At 41.7% G+C, this 22,687-nt stretch overlaps 1 protein-coding gene across 2 annotated transcripts in view; it reads right to left on the reverse strand.

The window, feature by feature from the left end:
* Positions 1-1,554: 1,554 nt before the first annotated feature.
* The window catches only part of otud5a (OTU deubiquitinase 5a), a 31,961-nt gene continuing 10,828 nt past the window's right edge, over positions 1,555-22,687 (reverse strand). For both annotated transcript variants that reach the window (XM_067526532.1, XM_067526531.1), the window contains exons 3-9: positions 12,559-12,623; positions 12,271-12,427; positions 12,036-12,184; positions 11,368-11,553; positions 10,609-10,819; positions 10,131-10,202; positions 1,555-3,977 (exon numbers count right to left, since the gene is read on the reverse strand). In XM_067526532.1, the coding sequence (XP_067382633.1) occupies positions 3,844-3,977; positions 10,131-10,202; positions 10,609-10,819; positions 11,368-11,553; positions 12,036-12,184; positions 12,271-12,427; positions 12,559-12,623 (974 nt within the window). In that variant the 3' untranslated portion in view covers positions 1,555-3,843. The remainder of the gene's footprint in view (positions 3,978-10,130; positions 10,203-10,608; positions 10,820-11,367; positions 11,554-12,035; positions 12,185-12,270; positions 12,428-12,558; positions 12,624-22,687) is intronic.

Consider the following 22,687-nt stretch of genomic DNA (forward strand, 5'->3'; position numbering starts at 1 on the left):
AAGAGGGGAAGGAGGCTTACAGGAAGAAGGTTGAACAGAGGCTCCAACAGGACACCAGAGCAGTTTGGAGTGGCATGAAAAACATCACTGCATATAAGAGCAGAAGCCAGAGGACAGAGGGAAATGTGGACAGAGCTAATGATTTGAAAACCTCTTTTAATAGATTTGATTTTGTGCCTCATATCCACCCCGCAGGGAGATTCACTACAGGTGCCCACGTCTCGCCCCTGCATGACTTGAACACCACTCCTGTTTCTGCAGCAATAACCATCTCAGCAGAGCAGAGAAAACCTCACGAATGGTGCCAGTACCAAAAGAGGTCTGCCCCAGTGTCCCCAGCGACTATAGACCTGTGGCTCTAACCTCCCTCAACATGCTGGTGTTGGAGAAACTGGATTGTTTCTGGACTGAAACCATCTATCAGCCTCAGCTGGGGCTGGAGGAGGCTCTCATCCACCTGCTATGCTGCATCTACACCCACCTGGACAAGCCTGGGGGGTCCGTAAGGATTATGTTCTTTGACTTCTCCAGTGCTTTTAAAACAATCCAGCCTGCCCTGATGGGGGAGAAATTAAAGAACATGCTTGTTGACACTCCCATGGTAGCTTGGATTTTGGACTACCTCACTGACCCCGGTACGTCCGTCTGCAGAGCTGTGTGTCTGACACGTGCAGCACAGGGACCCCCAAGGGACAGTTGCATCTCCCTTTCTCTTCCCCCTGTATACCTCTGACTTAAGGTTAAACCCAGAGTCCTGCTACCGTCAGAAGTTTTCTGATGACTCTGTGGTTGTTGGATGTATCCAGGGTGAAGATGTCAAGGAGTGGTGGACAGTTTTGTTAATTGGGTGAGCACAATCATCTCCAGCTCAATATCAGTAAGACAAAGGAACTGGTGGTGGACTTCAGGAAGTTGGGAACTGTCAGTCCTCACTCCATACGGGGAGAGAGGGTGGAAGTAGTTTTGAAGTACAAATACATGGGTGTCCACACAGCACCATGCTGTGGATGTCTTATGAGTACGTGGTAGCCAGCTCCAGCTTCTGTGCTGTGGTTTGCTGGGGCAGCAATATAAAGGTGGCAGGCAGTAACAGACTGGACAAACAAAAAACGAGGGCTGGTTCTGTTCTGGGGGAGGAGCTGGACCCTCTGCATGTTGTGGCAGAGAGGAGAATATTGTCCAAACTCCTCTCAATCCTGGACAATCCCTCCCACCCAGTCCACTGTGTGCTGATGCACAGAGGAGCACTTTCAGCCAGAGACTGATCACAGTCAAGTGCTCCAAAGAACAACACAGGAGATTCTTTCTCCCAGTGTTCAACTCATTCCCCATCTGTAAAAAGGAGGGGGACTAAATGGTTAAAGGGGACAAATAGTATTGTTTTTATTTCATTTACTATTTTTGTGTTTACTCCTCTAGCTGGGTTGTTTCTTACTTATTGTTTGGTAGTTTTTTCCTTTAATTTCTACTTTTGATGTGGAGAGCAGGTAACACTTGTTGCAAAAGTTGATCCCATAGGGATTTTCAGTGTGTGAAGAATAAATGTCCCAAACATTTTTTCCAGAAACATTTTCTTGTTTTTATTCCAAGAAAAAAAAAGGTAATTTCATCCCAAACGAGAAAATAAAATAAAACAAACATATTATTAATAACAACAATAATAATCAATCATTAAGGGGATAAGTATGACAATTCTATTTTTTCATCTTTTTTATTTGTCACCTTTTCTCTATGATGATATTGGTCGTGGTCAATTAAACATGCAGCTAAATAAGTCAGATGATGATGATGATGATGGTGGAGGTGGAGGAGGAAGACAGACAGGAGAGAGGAGGAGGTGTCACTGCTGGACGTTTTATTTCTTAGATAAAGATGACAAAATGGCTGCCAGCGGGAGCTGTGAAAATGATGAGGAAATTATTTTTCTAGCAGCAGATGGGCTAATGTAATGTAGCTTGTTAGAGGTGTTAGAAACCACAGAAGCTATTTTTTTTACAAACTTTGTAAGACTTCATGTAATAGCCTGCTTTCTAAAGAGCATGCTAACATATAGCCTAAGTGCCACAGGCTGCTTGTCTTTTAGCATTTCTAAAACAAAATGGCTGCCAATGTATACAATGAAAGTGGTAGGAATCAGGGCAAAACACTTTTGCTATTAGCGGCTATGCTAACAACCATAGGATTGTTGGTTTCATTAGTAGGAACTCCAGGTGATAACTTTGTAAAGGGGATGCTAAGCTTAGCCTACAGTACCCTGATAGATGTTGGTTGTAATTAGCAGTGTTAGAAACGTAACAAGACTCATGGTGTTAGCTAACATACCGTATTTGCCATTGACCGCCTTATTTTCAATTCCAATTAGCATTTCTAAAACAAAATGGCTGCCAACAAGGACTAAGAATGAGCAATCATTGACTTAGCTCAAACTGTAACATTTTGGGTGCTGTAAACTAGGCTGATGTAACAGCCAATAAGCTGTGTTGCTCTTTGTTTCCTACTCATTCTTACTCTTGGCAGCCATTTAGTTTGAGATATACTAATTTGATTCAGAATTTAACAACATGAAGAATGCAAGTGAAGACTATGGCAGCAAAACTAGCTTTAAAACACAGTGAGACCTCAGATGATGTCTTGCTTGCTAAAGAGCATGTTAAATAGTGTTCTAAAATGGCCAACAGGACACCACTACAGACAGTTGCTCATCTTTCAGTTTTAATTTGTGCCTTCAGAACCTAAAGGCTGCCACTATAATCAGAATTAGTGGGAAAGTTTTTTCAACTATGCTCTAAACAGTTTGGGTGCTGTATGCTAAGGTAAAACATGCTATTGTAGCTTTGTTTTGTTCTAATTAGAACTGTGCACACAAAATGGCTGCAAGAGAAGTTAAGAACGAGCGGTAAACAATTTCATTAAGCAAAGTCTAAGCAGCTTGTTAGCTGTGTTAGCGGGATATAGCTTCAAAACAAGGTAAGAGTTCAGTAAAAGCTTTATTGCTAAAGACCCTATAGGTTAACTAGACAGTAGAACACACCACAAACATTGTTGGTCGCCTTTCAATATTAATTAGTACCTATCCCCCAAACAATATGGCTGCCTGTGGGAGTGTTAAGAATAATTAAAGAATTAGCTGCAAGCAGGTGAGATGAAAACATAAAAGTTTGGGTGCTGTAGGCACTAACATAGCCTTCATATAGACCGGACGTTTTGTACCAAAACAAAATGGCTGCCAGTGGGCACCAAGCAGAAAACTATTTCACTGAGCTATGAATCAGCAATGTTAGCAAATGCATCATAACATACTAAGACTTAAGGTGATAGCTTGCTTGCTAAAGAGAATTCCAGCTTACTCAACAGGGCACTAATATACAGTACCTGTATTTTTTCAGTTTTGATTAGTATTCCTTATTAAAACCAAAGGCCCTGATAGCTTCGGAGCTAACTGCTGTCACCTAAACAAAAAGGTAATCATTTAAATTCATGATGCTGGTTGAAAGCTGCCCAACATGGTGTTTCTTATAAGTGATCCCAAATCAGCTTTAAGACGGCGCCCCATCTGAGTGGCAACCCGAAAATGGCTTTGGGTTGGGGTGGGGGTGGGGGGTGAGAGAAAGGAGGGAAGGAAACAGTGAAGAAAGGAAGGAAGAGGAGACGACAGAATGGAGAGTGATGATCAGATGTATTGAAAGAGAGAAAAAAAACAAGTGTACATTTCTTTGTTTGATGTTTTATTTTTTCCCTGGTCTATCTCCTTCTGGGGGTCAGATGTGAGAGGAGGGAGAGGTGGAGTCAGCATGGTGGAGGGGAGGTCAAAGGTCATCGTTGTGTTTGTGCATCGGCTGGTTATCAGCTGCTGTCTGGTGATGGCTCTCTCTCTCGATGCATGGCAGCGCTCTGGTGTTTCATGCTGTCCAGGTACTCCTGCTGAGAGACGGCCAGCACAGAGGCCAGGATCTCATCGTCCTCCCAGTCTGTCAGACCTGAATTCATAACAAACAGAATGTAGCAGACAGACAGTGGGTTCATTCCAAATAAAATGCTAATTGGAACCACACATGTAAGAAATTGTCTTGTTACAGGTAAAGATTATAGGAAAGGAGTTCACCCACTACTCAGGTGAATAGGACGTAATTAAAAAGGCCCATGTTTACCAGCAGGACAAATAAAGCATTGATAATTACATGATATTTATTATTACCTTAGTTACAACTGAGATACCTAAACTGTGTACACTAGCTGTAAATGGTCTTTGTTTCAACTAGCTTACTTTTGATAATAGAGTATGATTCATGATCGTGAACAACCTGTCTGCTAGACCCTATTCCAACTAAGCTGCTCAAGGAAGCTTTACCCTTAATAGATACATTCATATTAGATATCATCAATCTATCTTTAGAAACAGGCTATGTACCACAGGCCTATAAGGTAGCTGTAATTAAACCATTACTTAAAAAACCCTGTCTTGACCCAGGTGTTTTAGCCAATTACAGACCAATATCTAATCTCCCCTTTATTTCTAAAATAATTGAAAAAGTAGTTTCAAAACAATTATGTGATCACCTTCATAGGAATAATTTGTATGAAGAGTTTCAGTCAGGATTTAGAGTTCATCATAGTACAGAAACAGCACTGGTAAAAGTCACCAACGATCTTCTCATGGCCTCAGATACTGGACTCATCTCTATACTTGTTCTGTTAGATCTTAGTGCTGCATTCGATACCATTGATCACAACATTTTATTACAGAGACTGGAACATGAAATTGGGATTAAAGGAACTGAACTAGGTTGGTTTAAATCCTATCTGTCTGATAGATTTCAATTTCTTCATGTTAATGATGAATCCTCCATGCACACAAAGGTTAGCTATGGAGTTCCACAAGGCTCTGTGTTAGGACCAATACTTTTTACTTTATATATGTTTCCTTTAGGCAACATAATTAGAAAACACTCCATAAATTTCCACTGTTATGCTGATGATACCCAGCTATATTTATCTATGGAACCAGATGAAAATAATCAGTTAATAAAGCTTCAAGCCTACAAGACATAAAGGTCTGGATGGCCCACAATTTTTTACTTTTAAACTCAGACAAAATTGAAGTCATAGTATCTGGGCCCAAAAATCTATATATGATGTCCAACCATATTGTTACCCTAGATGGCATAAGTCTGGCCTCCAGTACTACTGCAAGGAACCTTGGAGTTATTTTTGATAAGGATCTGTCCTTTAACTCACATATAAAACAAATCTCTAGAACAGCCTTCTTCCACCTACGGAACATTGCCAAAATTAGGAGCATCCTGTCTCAAAGTGATGCCGAAAAACTGGTCCATGCATTTGTTACTTCTAGGTTGGACTACTGTAATTCCCTACTTTCAGGATGCCCCAGTAACTGCAATTAATCCAAAATGCTGCAGCAAGAGTGCTGACGGGAACTAGCAAGAGAGATCATATTTCACCTTCACTAGCTTCTCTCCACTGGCTTCTCATTAAATTTAGAATAGAATTTAAAAACCTGCTTCTTACATATAAAGCTCTGAATGGTCAGGCTCCATCATATTTAGAAGACCTCATAGCACCATATCATCCCAGTAGACCACTTGCTCTCAGAATGCAGGCCTACTTGTGGTTCCCAGAATTTCCAAAGGTAGAATGGGAGGCAGAGCCTTTAACTATCAAGCTCCTCTCTTGTGGAACCAGCTCCCAGTTCAGATTCGGGAAGCAGACACCCTCTCTACTTTTAAGTCTAGGCTTAAAACCTTCCTCTTTAATAAAGCATATAGTTAGTTATAGTTATGCTGCCATAGGCTTAGACTGCTGGGGGACCCACCCCCCAATGCACTGAGCTCCTTTCCTCCTCTTCTCCCTCTCTCCTCTCCTCTCACCCCACAATTGTCACCACTGTATGACATCTGTGTGTTTTCTCCCCTAGTTGTCTTTCTCCTTCTTTGTCTCCCTCTCTCTGTCCCTTTCTGCAGGTGTCCTCGGTTTTGGAGCTGTGTTTTCCAGTGTACAGCTACTGGTCCTACCAACCTGCCCGATGTTTTGTTGTTGCTTTTTGTTGCTCTGTTCTTTTCTCTCTCCCCTTTCCACTCACCCCAACCGGTCGAGGCAGATGGCCGTCGACCCTGAGCCTGGTTCTGCTGGAAGTTTCTTCCGTTAAAGGGAGTTTTTCCTCTCCACTGTTGCCTATGGCTTGCTCCAGGGGGAATTGTTGGGTTCTCTTTATACATCTTTATAATCTTGACTTTATTCTGTAAAGTGCCCTGAGATGACTTTGTTGTGAATTGGCGCTATATAAATAAAGTTGAATTGAATTGAATGATTTTACATGGTTAAACATCGAATCAAGCACTTTTCAGGTCTGCAGATAGCCGGAATTAACTGGCACCATGTCCAGACGTACAAGCGATCTGACAAACGTAAGACTGTTATTGACACTGCAGATTTTAAATTTCTTTTTCAGCCTAATCCTCTGGTCCCTCCCAAACTGTGACAAAATAAACCTGATTTTCGTTGTGCCAACTGTAATACTGGTCGTAAGGAAACCTAATAGTAATATTTTTGGGAGTGATTTAAATTTGAAATGCCCACTGAAAATATATCATTAGATCACCATGTTAAATCACAAACAATAGTTTCTTCCAATTACCTGAGATCTGTCACACTGTCATAGGTCTGTCACATAAGCAGAAGTTGATAATTACAGTGAGTTTTCAGATTTGCTTCATGAATGCAATAATATCTGAAAAAGGGGTCAGGCTGTATAAGGATGCTGTTTGCTGCACTCCAGTGTCTAGCAACTAGGGAGGTTACAAAAAAGTACTGCTAATATTTTAGCATTATTGATATCAATTTTGAAACCACAGTGGAAAAATAAACTGAAATGATGAATGTATTTTATCATGAACGTTATCATTTGATTTCAGCGACAGGAGCGGGTTGGAGCACTCAAGAGATAAAAAGGTGTTACTGATTAAAAAAACAAAATACATTGTGCTACACATGCATGTTCAGAGGTGTTAGAGAGTGATACATCTTACCTAATATAGAAACTGTTTGGCTGCAGATAACAGTTTCACACAAACAGCTAATTTTATTTGTCTCATCAATTTAAATCATGGATTCAATATTAGTTAGGAACAGGTGATCTGATGTGTTCATTTTAACCAACTAACAGGTTCAGACATGGTAGAGTGTGCTCCAGTTAATTAATCGCAGAGGACACTTGATAATAGTGACATTTGATAATTTACAACTTGATCATCTGATCCATCACACGACTTCTTCAACAACACTTCTTCTTGTCTTTGCTTCCACATATGTAGGGTAATAATTCTGCCTTTTTACAGTGTGAGAAATCCCATTCTCCAGTGCCTACAACTGCTACTGTGATACTTTTGGTACCATTAGTACCATAGAAAACAAGTACTGTCAAATATTCAGAAATGTGATATTGACTTGGTCCTGAATACTTTTTTCCTTCACATACCTACCAGTGACAACAAGATTAGTCCTGATTATACCCCATTAAAACTATTTACTTTCAGAGTTGTGCAGTAAAAATAGACACTGTGACTGCACCCTGTGCTTCACCTAAGATACCCTCACAAACACCACGCCCCACACTCTGTTCGACTGCTTCCTGTTGACTCCGTGTAACATTTGACAGTAAACAAAACTGACTGACAGCTGCAGAGACAAGCACGAGGAGAGCGAGCTGCAGTGTGTCAGTTTATTACAGTTCATTAGGTGCAAATCTTCCTCTTTTCCTTTGGGCTGTTCCCTTTCAGGAGTCTCCACAGTGAATCATGTGCCTCCATCTAACCCTGTCCTCTGCATCCTCTTCTCTCACACCAACTAACTTCATGTCCTCTCTCACTACATCCATAAATCTCCTCTTTGGTCTTCCTCTAGACCTCCTGCCTGGCAGCTCCAACCTCAGCATCCTTATACTGATATATTCATAGTTTGTCCTCTGAACATGTCCAAACCACCTCAATCTGTCCTCTCTGACTTTATCTCTGAAACATCTAACATGAGCTGTGCCTCTGATGTCCTCACCACTCCTCACTCCTCACTCCCAAAGAGAACCTCAACATCTTAAGCTCTGCTACCTCCAGCTCTGCCTCATGTCTTTTCTTCAGTGCCACTGTCTCTAAGCCGAACAACATCTCTGGTCTCACCACCGTCTTGAACATCTTTCCTTTCATTCTCGCTGATACTCTTTTATCACACAACACACCTGACACTTTTCTCCACCCGTTCCAACCTGCCTGCACTCGCCTCTTCACCTGTTTTCCACACTCTCTCCGTTGCTCTGAACTGTTGACCCTAAGTACTTAAAGTCCTGCACCTTCTTCACCTCTGCTCCCTGTAACCTCACTGTTCCACCTGGGTCCCTCTCATTGACACACATGTATTCTGTCTTGCTGCAGCTAAGCTTCATTCCTCTGTTTTCCAGAGCAGACCTCCACCTTTCTAGATTTTCCTCCACCTGCTCTCTGCTCTCACTACAAATCACAATGTCATCTGCAAACATCATAGTCCATGGAGATTCCAGTTTAACTTCATCTGTCAGCCTGTCCATCACCACAGCAAACAAGAAGGGGCTCAGAGCTGATCCTTGATGCAGACCCACCTCCACCTTGAACTACTCTGTCACACCTACAGCACCTCACCACGGTCTTACAGCTCTCATACATGTCATGCACCATTCTAATGTACTTCTCTGCCACTCCAGACTTCCACAAACAAGACACAATGCAACTCCCCATGACCTTCTCTGTACTTCTCCATCAGCATCTTCAAAGCAAATACTTCATCTGTTGGACTCTTTCTAGGCATGAAACCGTATTGCTGCTCACAAATGTTCACCTCTGCCCTTAGCCGAGCTTCCACTACTCTTTCCCACAACTTCATTGTTTGGCTCATCAGCTTTATTCCTCTGTAGTTGCCACAGCTCTGCTCATCTCCCTTGTTCTTAAAAATTGGTACCAGTACACTTCTCTTCCAGTCCTCAGCATCCTCTCACTCTCCAAGATCTTGTTAAACAAACTAGTCAGAAACTCTACTGCCACCTCTCCTAGACACTTCCATACCTCCACAGGTTTGTCATCAGGACCAACTGCCTTTGCACTCTTCATCCTCTTCAACACCTTCCTCACTTCACTCTTACTAATCTTTGCTACTTCCTGCTCCACACCAGTCACCTCTTCTCCTCTTCGTTCCCTTTCATTTTTCTCATTCATCAACTCTTCAAAGTTCTCCTTCCATCTTCCCATCACACTCCTGGCACCTGTCAATACATTTCCATCCTTATCTTTAATCACACTAACCTGCTACACATCCTTCCCATCTCTATCTCTTTGTCTGGCCAACCTGTACAAATCCACTTCTCCCTCTTTAGTGTCCAACCTAGAATACAAGTCCTCATATGCTCTTTGTTTGGCCTTTGCCACCTCTACCTTCACCTTACGCTGCATCTCCCTGTACTCCTGTCTACTCTCTTCAGTCCTCTGTGTCCCACTTCTTCTTAGCTAACCTCTTTCTCTGTATACACTCCTGAACTTCCTCCTTCCTCCACCAAGTCTCCTTGTCCACTGTCCTCTTTCCCCATGACACACCAAGTACCCTCCTACGTGTCTCCCTGATCACATTAGCTGTAGTGTTCCAGTCATCTGGAAGCACCTCCGGGCCACCCAGTCTGTCTCTGTTCCTCCCTGAAAACTACACAACATTCTTCCTTTTTCAACTTCCACCACTTCTTCCTCTGCTCTGCCTTTCTCCTCTTCATCAAGACCAAATCTGCCCATCACATTCTCATCACCTCTGTTCCCTTCACCTACATGTTCATTGAATTCTGCACCAGTTACCACTCTCTCACCTCTGGGGACGTACACGTAAATACACTTAAAATTAGTGTACTCATTTCAAATGTATTCTACAAAAGAAGAGCACAAAAAAAAAACGTTTGGTAGTTGCCTTCATCATTGCACACCACTTGATCAATTTCATGTCTGAATCACTTTAGCTTTTGCTAACTAGCACCACATTCTGCTGAATGATGTCATTTTGCAAGAAAGGTTGAGCTCACTCTTGTTTTAAACAAGAGTGTGTTTGTGTCTTACCAAACGCTGTAGGAGACATCTCTTGCATGATGGCTCTGTACTCCAAATGGTGACGACTCTGGTTACTAGGACCTAAACACACACACAAACACACAGATACACACAGTCAACAGGTGTTGAGGTGTTGCGCTGTGAGGATACATGCTGCCTCATTGGTCTAGTACAGACAACCTCCTTTCATCAGTCTGTGAGGATTCTGAAAATACCTTCAGAAAGAGTGCGAGTGTTGTTAAAGGACTTTTAGAAAATGGTGTCATGAACTCTGGTTCAGATACTCAGCAGCTCCAACCTCCCCATCCCCAAGCCCGGTAAAAACTAGGAAGGGATGCATTAGGAAGGGCATCCAGCGTAAAAAATGTGCCAAATCAACATGCTATAGGGACCCTGAACTTACAGGATAAGTCAAAAGACAAGAAATACTAAGCAGCTCCAACCTGGGGCTGGAGGATGTTCATGTGTGTTCAGGTGGGTGTGTTACCTGGTGCGCAGGGGGAGGGGGGCTTGCTCAGGATGAGGGCAGCTCCAGCGGGAGAGGGGGGCTTGTTGTTGGTCGAGGAAGTGGTCGTGAGGTCGGAGTGGGAATGGGAGGGGTCTGAGTCACGTTGCCGCGGCGACCGGGCACTCCAGTCCTCCAGTCCGCTGGAGGCTGCCGCTGTCGCAGAACTGCAGGTGGCGCTGGCCTTACGGGGCTGAAAGTGAAAAACATTTACAGAGTTGGTGAAGCCTCACTGCTGCAGAGCTGACAGGACGACATCCAGCAGGTGTACAAAGCAGAACAGGAGCCAGTGACAGTAAAACACCTTTGCATGTGAGAACGCAATGCCCTCTAGTACAATGTCTGCATTATGTGCGTGAGCATGTGAAGCTCTATCCTGGATTGTTGTGAGGATTTACATACAATTTTGCCATGTTGTCTATGTTTCTAGTGTGATCTAGAGTGACAGAGCCTTTTTTTATTAGATGCACAGCTCTGATGTGCTGTAAACAAAACAGCTTAAGTTTTCTATTGCTGACCCCTAACTAAAATCAAGCAGAGTTTCTCCTGTGAGCACACTTCAGACTCTTGCGATATTCTCTCACTGTTTGTTTCATATGTGAAATGTAACTCCATACAATGTCTGAGGTGGAATTCTCCTGACATGGTCCGGAGTTCATACAGTATGTGACTTGTTTAACAAGTTAAAAAGACTTTTTCAATAGTTCTCATCATTTGGAGGTTTCTCCTCACTGTCAGTACCTGTCTGGCCTGCTTCTCTTGGTCTTGCAGCCACTGCAGGTAGGATTCCCGTGCCACCTGTTCCTCAATGGCCTCATTGGTGGCTTCCCAGTCCGTCGCCCTCTTCTTATCCTCCAACATCTGCTGCTCGATCCAGGACTCCTCCGACGTCTTTATGGCCGACTTCATCAGAGACTGCTCTGCATACTGGCGGGGAGATGGAGGAAATTCACTTAATACACAAACCAATAGACTAAGCAACAAACACACACACATACACACACACTTTTCCTGGCAAAGGGTTACATAACTAGTTTAGGGCATTGAGACAGTGTGGGAACCCCAACAAAGTTTTGGAACTATAGCTTCCACCCACACAGGAATTTACAGTGGGTTACAATATGAGCCCTTTTCCTACCCTACATTTGAGTTTAAGTGTGTTGTATGCAAAACTATAACAATCAACATCCTGCACGCACATATCCATTTTTAAGCCTGTAGTAATTTACATTTAGTCAAATAGTCTTCAATAGTAGCAGCTGAAGCATCTATTGTTTGCAGGGAACCCATAGATGTGCTACTGGACTACGGTGATACTGAGGACAACTTTAGAACATGAAGATTGTCAGGCAAGTTTGGCAAAGAGCATCTTGTCTGTGTGAACCACACGTTTTATGCAGTTAGAATACCCCAGGTTTGAAGGCGGGCAGTCCTAGTCCGACTCCAATCGTGGCCTTGTTGGGGTTCACTACAGAGTTGTAGTGGATGTTGCGATGGTAGCTCACTCTAATTGGCTCATCGTTGTTCTGGTGGATGCCGTGGAACGTGTTGATTGGCTCTGTGGCAGAGGGAAGAGGGACAGGTTGGTGGGATGTGATTGACTACTGACAACAGTTCTGCATGTTTTTGGACAGACAGACTTACCTGTGCTGTACTGGTACACTTCAACTGGTCTGTTGTACATCTCTGCCATGGCCTGCATCTCAATGTGGTTGCCATGACAATTGTTTTTCCTCTTCCTGTTGATGTATGTGGTAAAGTCCTCTGTCACGTAGTTGGAGAAGTAGTCAGCGTTCTTCATCTGTAGGAAGAGAAACAACTTTATTAACAAAGAGGACGTTAACACACCTGATAAACTATATTATCATGACTGGAACAAACCCAAAGAGAAGATAAAACACAACAGTGTTGGACAGATGTTAAAGATCTCACCAGGTAGTCCATACAGTGTTTCCTGACCACTTCATGCATGTCTTGGTCTCCATAGACCTGATCGGCTGAGACAGAAAACAAAGAGTTTAGGTTAAGGAAGCTTAAATGTTAAAAGCCAAAAATGTGGAAAATGCATCTTTAAAAACAAAGTTTTAGAGCCTAAGGTGACATGTTTAAATGTCTCATTTTATAAAAATTTTAAAGTAAAACAAATAAAATTCAGTTAAAAATGTATTTATGAAAATCACAATTGTTTAATTAATCACTGCAGTTCCATACTGGAGATTCTGCTGGATTCCTAGTTACATTTTTCACTTTATTAGACATTTTGAAATTGTCCATCCACTGCTTATCCTATGTGGGCCAGGGGGGAGGGGGGTGGGGGGGGGGGGGGGGGTGGGGGGGGGCTGGAGCCTATTCCAGAGTCACTGGGATAGGCGAGGTACACTAGGCAGATCGCCTGTCTATCTCAGGGCCACAGAGAGCCATACACAGACAGACAACCATTCACACTCACATTCACACTAACGGGCAATTTTAGATTCAACAATTCACCAATAATATGCTTTTGTTGTTTTTGGACTGTGGGAGGAAACTGGAGTACCCAGAGGAAACCACGCAAACACAGGGAGAACATGCAAGGAAAGCAGGAAAGTAGACAGGAAACAAAGAGATGAAAAAAGAAGGGGAGAGGTGACAGGCAAGGGTAACAAGGAGAGAGAAGAGGGTCCACATAGCTGCTCCAGAGAGGTTTTATTTAACATTCTTTGGTACTTTAAATGTTATTCTGGTTTTAACTTTCATTTGTGTTTGCATCAATAATAATGTGAAAAATCTTTACTTAATATCATTCAGAGGATTTCCACTTGTAAGTCTATGTTTTTTAATTAGGGCAGTAGAACCTGTCACTTACACACGCACACACATACACGCACACTTCCTGTAGCGGTATGCAAACGAGCATCACTTTGGTCTGAGTTCCAGCAAGTCACATGGTCTGATACCACAGCAATTCTCAGAACCCCCTCGACTACTTCCCTTTTCTCTTCAGAGGTCGGTCGGTGCGAGATGGAGGTGAAAGAGGTGAAGCTGACAATTAGAAACAGTCAGAGCAAAACTCATAGCAGCAGGTGTATGAATCAGAAACACACACAGGGAATCTCCCAAAACATCACCCTGAGTGTGTGTGTGTGTGTGTGTGTGTGTTGGTTTCAGGGGTGAATCATTAGCATGACACTAATGACCTGCTGCTACACATAGGGATATTAACTGTTGTTTTGTCACCGTTTCCATCTACACACTGTTTTTCATGTAGAAATCTGCATAAAAACTGGTGTGGAAATTTTCAACAATTAAAACTTGAGTGAATGGGAAATGCATAAATTATGACAGGTGGTAGTAGAGACAGGAAACTGATGATGTTTAGTTTTCTTGCAATCAGTGAGGAAAGAATATTTTCAACACCATTTTGAATGTGATGCCAGCAACTTGTTTCAAAAAAGATGAGACAGAGGCATGTTTACCACTGTGAAGTATCACCTATTTTTTTTACCAACTCTCTGTCTGGGAACTGAGAAAAGATTTAATTATGAAAATTAAATGTCTGATAAACGTGTTCAGCTAATCAACAATTCTGCTTTATCGTCATTTTCTCTTCATAATACTCCAGCTGTTTTCAGTGGGTGACAGGTCTGGACTCTTTTACTACTGAGCCATGCGTTTCAGCATTAATGGACCTTCAATGATGTTAAGTTACCCATGCTGTTTGGATTATTGCTCCCAACACCATCACAGATGCTTCTGGACTGTGCACAAGGCAGAGGGTCCCTCTCCTCTTTACCTTGGAGGACACAGCGTCCATGACTTGTAAAGAGAATTTCAGAAATGAGGTTTGCATTTGTGTGAAGGTGAAAGAACCGTCTGGAGGAGGATTGTACTGAGCAACTCTATTGGCATAAGAAATTTGAAATTTGATTAACATTCGTGTTAAGTACTTGACTGGAATTGTGATGAACCTTTTTCAAATTTTCACCACTGAGAAACTTTCATTGGAGTGAGTTAGACGCCAACTCGTAGTGGTATTGTCCATGGTCTGACTCTTGTTTGTTTGTTTGTTTGCTCCTTTAATGTTTTGTTTCCCACTGTGTGTTTTGGCCTGACACATGTCAGCTGGAGAAGGTTGATACTAATCCAAAACAGAAACAATAATAATGTGACTCAGAGCAACAAATGTGGATTCATCCACTGCTGAAAATAGTCTCTGACAAATGCATAATTTCCTCTTGCCCAGTGAGCTACTGTTTGAGGAATTTAAAAATGAAACAATATTTACCACAGATAGAGAAGTCAGAAAGTGCTGAGAGCTAATGCTCTGTTCCAAACAGTAGGTCAGAGGACTAAAGAAACATAAAAAGAAGCTTCAGGGACAACTTTTCTCTGACGTAAAGAAAAAGGGTTTTTATGAAAAAACAAAACAGATGTGAGTCAGAAACACATGGAGGGAATCTCCGATTAGATCAGAGAGAGAGTGAGTCATCAAGTAAATCCCACACATACAGAGATGAAGAAGAGCTCAGTTGGTAAAGGCAGTTGTCCACGGACCACAGGGTCAGTTGCTCAATCCCCAGTCCCAGCTATAAGTCACAGTGTCTCTGTGCAACTGAACCGCCAACAGCCCATTCCCATCATCAGCTGTGCAGTGCTGATCCAAGCCCAGTAAAAATTGGGGTTTGCAGGAAGGGGTAAAAACTGCCAAATCAACATGCAGACAATGATCCGCTGTGGCGACTCTGAACTCACAGGATAAATTGAAAGGACGAAAACAGCAACAAAAAAAAAAAAAAAAAAAAAGAAGAAGAGAGGAGAGGGAAGAGAAGGAGGGGACCTTTATCAAGTCCTTCAATGGGCCATTTTTTAATAACAATGAAAACACAAAAGAAAATTTAACACAATTACACACATATTCATATCTCTTCTCCAGCCCTTAGATTAATAACAGATCCAATCAGAAACTAAGCATCTCCATATCCCCAAACAGAACCAAAGTTTTATAAGTTTGACAGTTTTTTATAGTATGTGAACTCACCTTTAAGACACACAGCCACCAGACCTATGAGTTCATATATAGACCTGTTAAAAAGTGAACCAAACAGACACATCGGCACTGTGCAGCACTATACTGTGGACCAAAAATAAAACTCCGTCCTTCAACACTTTACCAAACCAGTAAACCACTGTTGGGGCACAGAAAAGACAGGAATCAACCTAGCAAAGCTGAGCCATAGATATTTTAGGGTTTCCTTAGCTGTACAGAATGTCCAGTCACTTCCTTCTCTACCGTCTAACCACATGTCTGTTTGTAGCCATGGCCCCATGCACCACACCAGACTGGAGAACCACTGTGCATTTCTCTGTGGGAGGTTTGTACAGGGACCTCCAGCTGCCTCTGCGAGAGCTCAGTTGGAGAGACTGATGCCTTCTGCATGAGTGGGTTATAAAATAAGAGACCTTCCCCTATATAACCATTCAGGTGAGAAAAGTTTCTTTTAGTATTTAGCACAGTGTTCCCCACGTGGACAACAGACTGCTAGAAATGTGAGGTCTGTGATAGGACCACACTATCCAGCTCCAGAAAGAACAGGTGCGTATTGCAATACAGGTGCTTCACTTTACAAAGGAACTTTCCACTAATATCTGTGGCTTAATGTACACTAGATGTCATTCAGTCTACTGTCAGAAAACTGTTAGACGACTCTGGACATCAGTCAGCCCCTGGTGTCCTTTTGTCACAGGTCGATACATAACAGCAGACTTGAGCCAGAGAAATCCGACATAAAAGAGGTTTACCAGCCTCTTCACCTTGAGGACTCTTCCAAAAGCTGGTCACCAACCTGAGCAATTGAGGGAGAAAGACCTTAGTAAGAGAGGAGACCACAAAACCAATGATCACTTTAGTTTTGCTCCAGAGATCCTGTGTGAAGATTGGAAAATATTTCAGGACAACCATCACTGCAGCCCTCCACTGATGTGAGCTTTATGTGACAAAAAACACAAACGCTGCTCTCAGCCAGTGAGGGACAAAATTCTATGGTTTGATGAAATGAAGATTGAACTGTTTGGCCTCAATTCTAAACGTCTGGAGGAAATCAGGTACCACTCAGCTCAGCTCATTACATGTCCAGTAAAATTCCTACAGTGGTGGCAGCATCATGCTACGTGGGTGTTTTTCAGCAGCAGCAACTGGGAGACTGGTCAGGGTTACGGAAAAGCTAAATGGAGTAAAGTACAGAGATATCCTCAATGAAAACCTTTTCCACAGAGCTCAGGACCTCAGAATGGGTCAAAGGTTCACTTTCCAACATGAAAACATCCTAAGGAGACAGCTAAGACAACTCAGGAGTGGCTTTGGGACAAATCTGTGAATGTCCTAGAGTGGTCCAGCCAAAGCTCTGGCTTCAACCCTATTAAACATGTCTGGAGAGACCTAAAAATGGCTGTTCACCAATGGTCCCCATCCAACCTAACTGAGCTAGAGAGGATTTGGAAAGATGAATGGCAGAAAACCACCTAGTCCAGGTGTGCAAATCTTGTTTTACCATACCCAAAAAGAGTTGAGGCTGTAAGTGCTTCCTAAGGTGATTATAGACAATTCTAAAAATCTGTTTTCACTTTGTCATTATGGGGTTCTGAGTGTAGATTAACAACTTTTGAATCAGGCTGCAACATCACAAAACTGAAAAAGTGAATAGGGTCTATAAACTTTCTGAATGCACTCTATGTTAATACAACAGAATAGAGTTTTTTTTTTCTATTTCTACGCTAACAATCAGCAGGCAGGTTTTCTATACCTCAGTAGTGGATGAAACATTTACTTTGAACACCCTTGAATTAAAGCTACTGCTTAAGACACATGACCCTTTCCACCAAAAGCTCCATTCTATTTTATCTGCTAAGGTACATCAGCACATATTGCTCATTTCTGCCTGTCTGTCCTTCCAACAATGTTTAGAGACCCTATTTCTAGGTACTGCATAATTCTTGTGTGAGAGAAACATTTCTACAGTCAAATTATTTTTTCCCAGTTGGCTTGAATATCCAGTCATCAGTAAGATGCATAATGTGCAACAGAAGTAATAAAAACATGTGTATTGGTCAAAGTTGTGTGGTATTCAAAATTTAGATGAGATCACCGATTCTAAATATTTATTAATGAATTGAGTAGCTCTACTTTTAAGTCTAGGCCTAAAACCTTCCTCTTTAATAAAGCTTATAGTTAGTTATTATGCTGCTTTAGGCTTAGTCTGCTGGGGGACCCACCGCCCAATGCACTGAGCTCCTTTCCTCCTCTTGACCCTCTCTCCTCTCTCCTCACAACACAATTGTCACCACTGTATCACATTAAATCTCTGTTTTCTCCCGTAGTTGTCTTTGTCCTTCTCTGTCCCTTTCTGCAGGTGTCCCCAGCTTTGAAGCTGTGCATTGTCCAGTGTGCAGCTGCTGGTCCTACCAACCTGCCTGATGTTTTGTTCTTCCTTTTGTTGCTCTTTTTCATTTCTCTCTCCACTTTCCACTCGCCCCAACGGGTCAAGACAGATGCTGCCCACCCTGAGCCTGGTTCTGCCTGAGGTTTCTTCCATTAAAGGGAGTTTTTCCTCGCTACTGTTGCCGAGGGCTTGGGTTTCCTCTACATACTTTTATAGTCTCTAGAGGACTTTGCTGTGAATTGGCGTAATATAAATAAAGTTGAATTGAACTGAATTGAAGAAAATGTTCAACCCTAAATCTTTCTAGTAACCTCTCAGTAGCTGTAACGGTCTTTCTAGCTAAGAGTAACTAGTACAATAGTTCATAAAGGAAAATTAGCACTACATTTCATAGATAAGAATAACCTCTGTAACTTTTCCTCCATTTTGGTGCTTTAATACTATTTATTTGCTCTGCACAAATCTTTGGTTTGGCTTGCTGTAGTGTACACCTCCTCCTGTTCTGAACGGATTTCTTCTGTGCCCCCAGTGCGTTACTTCAAATTTAAGTATTTGTGGAGCAGAAGAACATTAGAGGGGAGCAGAAGACAGGAGGAGAGAAGACAAGAGGAGGTTGAGACAAGGAGAGGAGGATGTATTATATATGAGTCAGTTGCTGAGAAACCCAAACACACAAAATTCAGCAGAATTAATAACCACACACAGGAAGCCACAGTGAGCAATGTGATTGGTCGGCTTGGACACTATTCTCAGAAGAGTGGGTGTGTCTACATCCATCCTGTTCGTTTTATTACTGATGTCGATAAAGTTATTATCTAAAGCTCACAGCCGCTGACTCCACCCTGATCACCAGGAAACTACAAATCTTTCTGGCTACTGTAGTCCACTGCCAGGGTGTGCGTAACTGGCAGCTGCAAATAAAATAGTATGATGTATATTAAAATTGATATTATATAAAATATCAACATTAAAACATGTTTATTAATCTGTTTGATTATGCTGTTTTATATTTTAGACATTCGCTGTTCTAATTTCCTGAATATTGTTTTTCGAAATGAGTTTTAAAGTGATGGGTATTTACCACAGCTGTGCAGTGTGATTGCAACTATGCCATTTTCTGTTGCTATTAAGTGTGTTTCTATGCACATTTTTAATTTGTGCACAAAGGAATATCATATTGAGACTAAATCAATGCAACTGATATGCAGCAAAAAATGGTGTATCAATACAAGCTACTTGTAACAAGGCTGAATGGAAACAATAATTGTTTCAATGATTTTGTCAACATTTTTATCAACGCGGTTAAATAAACGTCACTTCTATCAGTTAATCAACAGAAAAAACTGTTACATCACTTCCGGTATGAACATAAAGTGAACATCATCACCTTCATGAAGGTGTTCCTAATAAAGTGATAATAAACGCCCATACACTCACACACACCCAGTGCTGGCTTCTGCTGACGTTAACTTTTATCTGACTGCATCACTGCCCTTCTGCAGAAGACTATCTGTGTGTCATGTGACTCACTGAGGACTGCTCAGAATGTAGCAGCAGTCGAGGATTCAGTTTTACATCACAATACAGAATCAAGACTTTTCAGCACTGCTCTGTGGAACACAGGTTTCTTTTTTTTCTCATCATAAGAAGTGCTGTGGCATGCAAGGACCTGCTCTAACCTGGTTTAGATCTTGTTCAAATCACAGGACCTTTATAGCCTGGATGGATCCTGATCTTCATTAGCTCCTAGTACTTGTGGGGACCCTCAAGGATTAATTCTTGGTCCCATTCCAAAATAACTTTTTCAATCACAAATATATTTTCCAGCGAGCGAGACTGTATTAACGACCCCATAAAATCTGCACGACATCAATCAATTTTTTTAATCTCTTGTCATTACATTACGCTTTTTATACTTGTAGTCACTTTAGGTGCAGCTCAGTTTAAGTATTTGCAAATTAATGTCCGGTTTAGAAGATTTATGGTTTGGTTTTTAAAAATACAGAAAATAGTGAGAAGTGTGAGTCCAGGGTGAAATCATCACTTTTGTTCTGTCTAATCCTCAAACCAATTTTAAGTATTAAAAGAAAAATCAGCAAATTGTCACGGTTGAGAAGGTGAATTCATTAAATATATGTAATACATGAAAAATGCCTTTATCTATTAAATAGCTTTTTTCGTTTCAGGGGACCGGACAGTCTGACCCGCTGTCACATTAAAGAATAAAATACTTCAAAGAATAAAATACTGTGAGAGGTCTGTTTCTTATTATTGGTGCTTGACCATTTTTAACTGTAGTGACCCCAGCCCCTTCTCTGCCTCTTTCCAACCAATATTTATAACCAATATTCAGGTAACTAATAAGTATCTAAACACCAAACACAATCTAATCAAATCCTAAGGGTGTAAAGTTTTAAGATCATTCTGCTGTGCCTGCTTTTTTCTAAATTCTCCTGTGTGCTGCTGTAGACTGATTCACAGCCGTGCAAATACATCGGAGAGCCACAATTGCAATTAAATATCTTCTCAACGAATCGATACGCAAATAGTTGAATCAGGTAACAGCCTGATTTTTGTACAGAGACAAAATAACATAATTGTATAAAAATATATAAATTCCCCTCCAAAAGTATTGAAACAGTGAGGCCAATTCCTTTATTTTTGCTGTAGACTGAAATCATTTGAGTTTGACATGAATATGAGCTTTTATTTCTTAATAAAAAAAACTTAGAAGTTGGCACCTTTTCTTTGAACCCACGCAATTTTCATGTGAGAAAAAGTATCGGAACAGATATTCACTTTAATTTATTTTAAGTCTAAGACTAATTAAGACTAAATATAGTTACAAATCATTTGCTTGTAATAACTGCATCAAGCCTGTGACTCACTGATGCCACCAAACTTTAGCATACTTCTTTTTTGATGCTTTTCCAGGCTTTCACCACAGCCTGTTTCAGTTGTTTGTTTAAGGGGTTTACTTCCCTAAGTCTTCTCTTTAACAGTTTGCATCTTTCTTTAAACTGGTAAAACTAAATGTTTCTGTAGACTTCTGAGTCTTAATATAAAAGATGAAATGTTGATCTCTTGTCTCATATTCTTTTTATGTCAAACCCAAATGTTTTCAGTCTACAGCAAAAATAAAGGAATTGGCCTCACTGTTCCATGAATATCAGTTGCACATATGAACATCGGACAATTTCAGGAGTAAACAGCCCTGGACATTATCCGGAGATGTGTTTCACTCATGTACACACAGTAGAAGATGGTCCAAGTGAGAAGCATCTTCACGTGAGAAACCCGCTTGATTTGAGCTGTAGCTCAGTCGGTAAGGAACTCATCCACGGACCACAGGGTCAGTCGTTTGACGCCCAGTCCCTCCTGGCTATATGTCAAAGAGTCCTTGGGCAAGACAATATAGGCGAATAGGCGAATAAGCGGGATTGTAAAGTGCTAAAAAGGATAAAAGCGCAATATAAGTTGTTGTTTAACATTTAAGTGAGGGGTCAACGAGCACAGGAGGCACGACATTAGAGAAACGATGGCGGTAGACTGACTCCCAACAATTTGGGACAGAGCAGCATGCTGGATGCACAAGGACACCTACATAATATGGACATTGTAATAGGGGGCTCAGAGGATAAATTCCAGATAATGTGTCTCATTTAGAAATTTGTGTTCTCACATGAGCCCCATTTGGACAAGTCAGAAGAATTTTGGGATTCCAGTGCATGTGTGAAGGGCCTAAATACTCATAAAGGCAGTTACTCTAGAGTACTTATACTGGGTCTAAAAACCCTGGTGTTGCTTCATCCCAGCTCCTGTAACTCAGTCGTGTCAAACCTCCAGGATTTCTTACTTTCCAGGTGAACTAAGCACACACTGCTTTTATCACGAATATCAGCACTGCGTGACATGCTCACTGTTCACCGTTTACTCTGCAGCGGTGTCACGTCAGAAAGAAACTGACAATATGAATATATCTGAAGGAAAAAAACAATCAGAGCTGAGCTGCAGACAGAAAACAGAGCCAGAGGTCAGTGTGTAAATACTGATCCCCACCAGCTGACTGCTATCTTGGCTCCAAGCACACACACCATGTGATTCTGTCACAACCTGAAGGGAAAGTCTGACGGTCGGCCGATCACACAGAGAGTGAGGGAGCGGGCTGCAGACTGGTGGAGAAACGGTATGTTACCCAAACTGTCTGGGCAGCAGCACTCAGACATGTTACAGTAAAATGGGTCAGAGGCCACGCAGTCTCAGCTGAACGTCATCAGGATGTTCCACATACAGAAGGCAAATATTTCGTTTTATACTGTATTTTCACAATGTAACTAAGGCTTTCTACTGATGCACTACAACCTATTTTAATCAGAAATACCAGAGTCTAATCATCATAACATCATCGTAAACTGATATGGTTCTGGTGTGTTTGGGTAGTTCAACTTCTTTGGGTCGGTCAGACACTGACGAGGACTGGAGCCACCTAAACCTAGACCACAGGAAAGATGGATCAACTTCTGAGAGGACTCGGATGAGTTCGCTGTGGTTAGAAACAGACACACAGAGGTGGCACAAATCTACAAATATTGTACTCAAGTACTTGGATACAAATACATTTTACAAATAGAAAAACCCTTTAAATT

Source organism: Channa argus, chromosome 13, assembly GCF_033026475.1.
Source record: "Channa argus isolate prfri chromosome 13, Channa argus male v1.0, whole genome shotgun sequence".
NCBI lineage: Eukaryota > Metazoa > Chordata > Actinopteri > Anabantiformes > Channidae > Channa > Channa argus.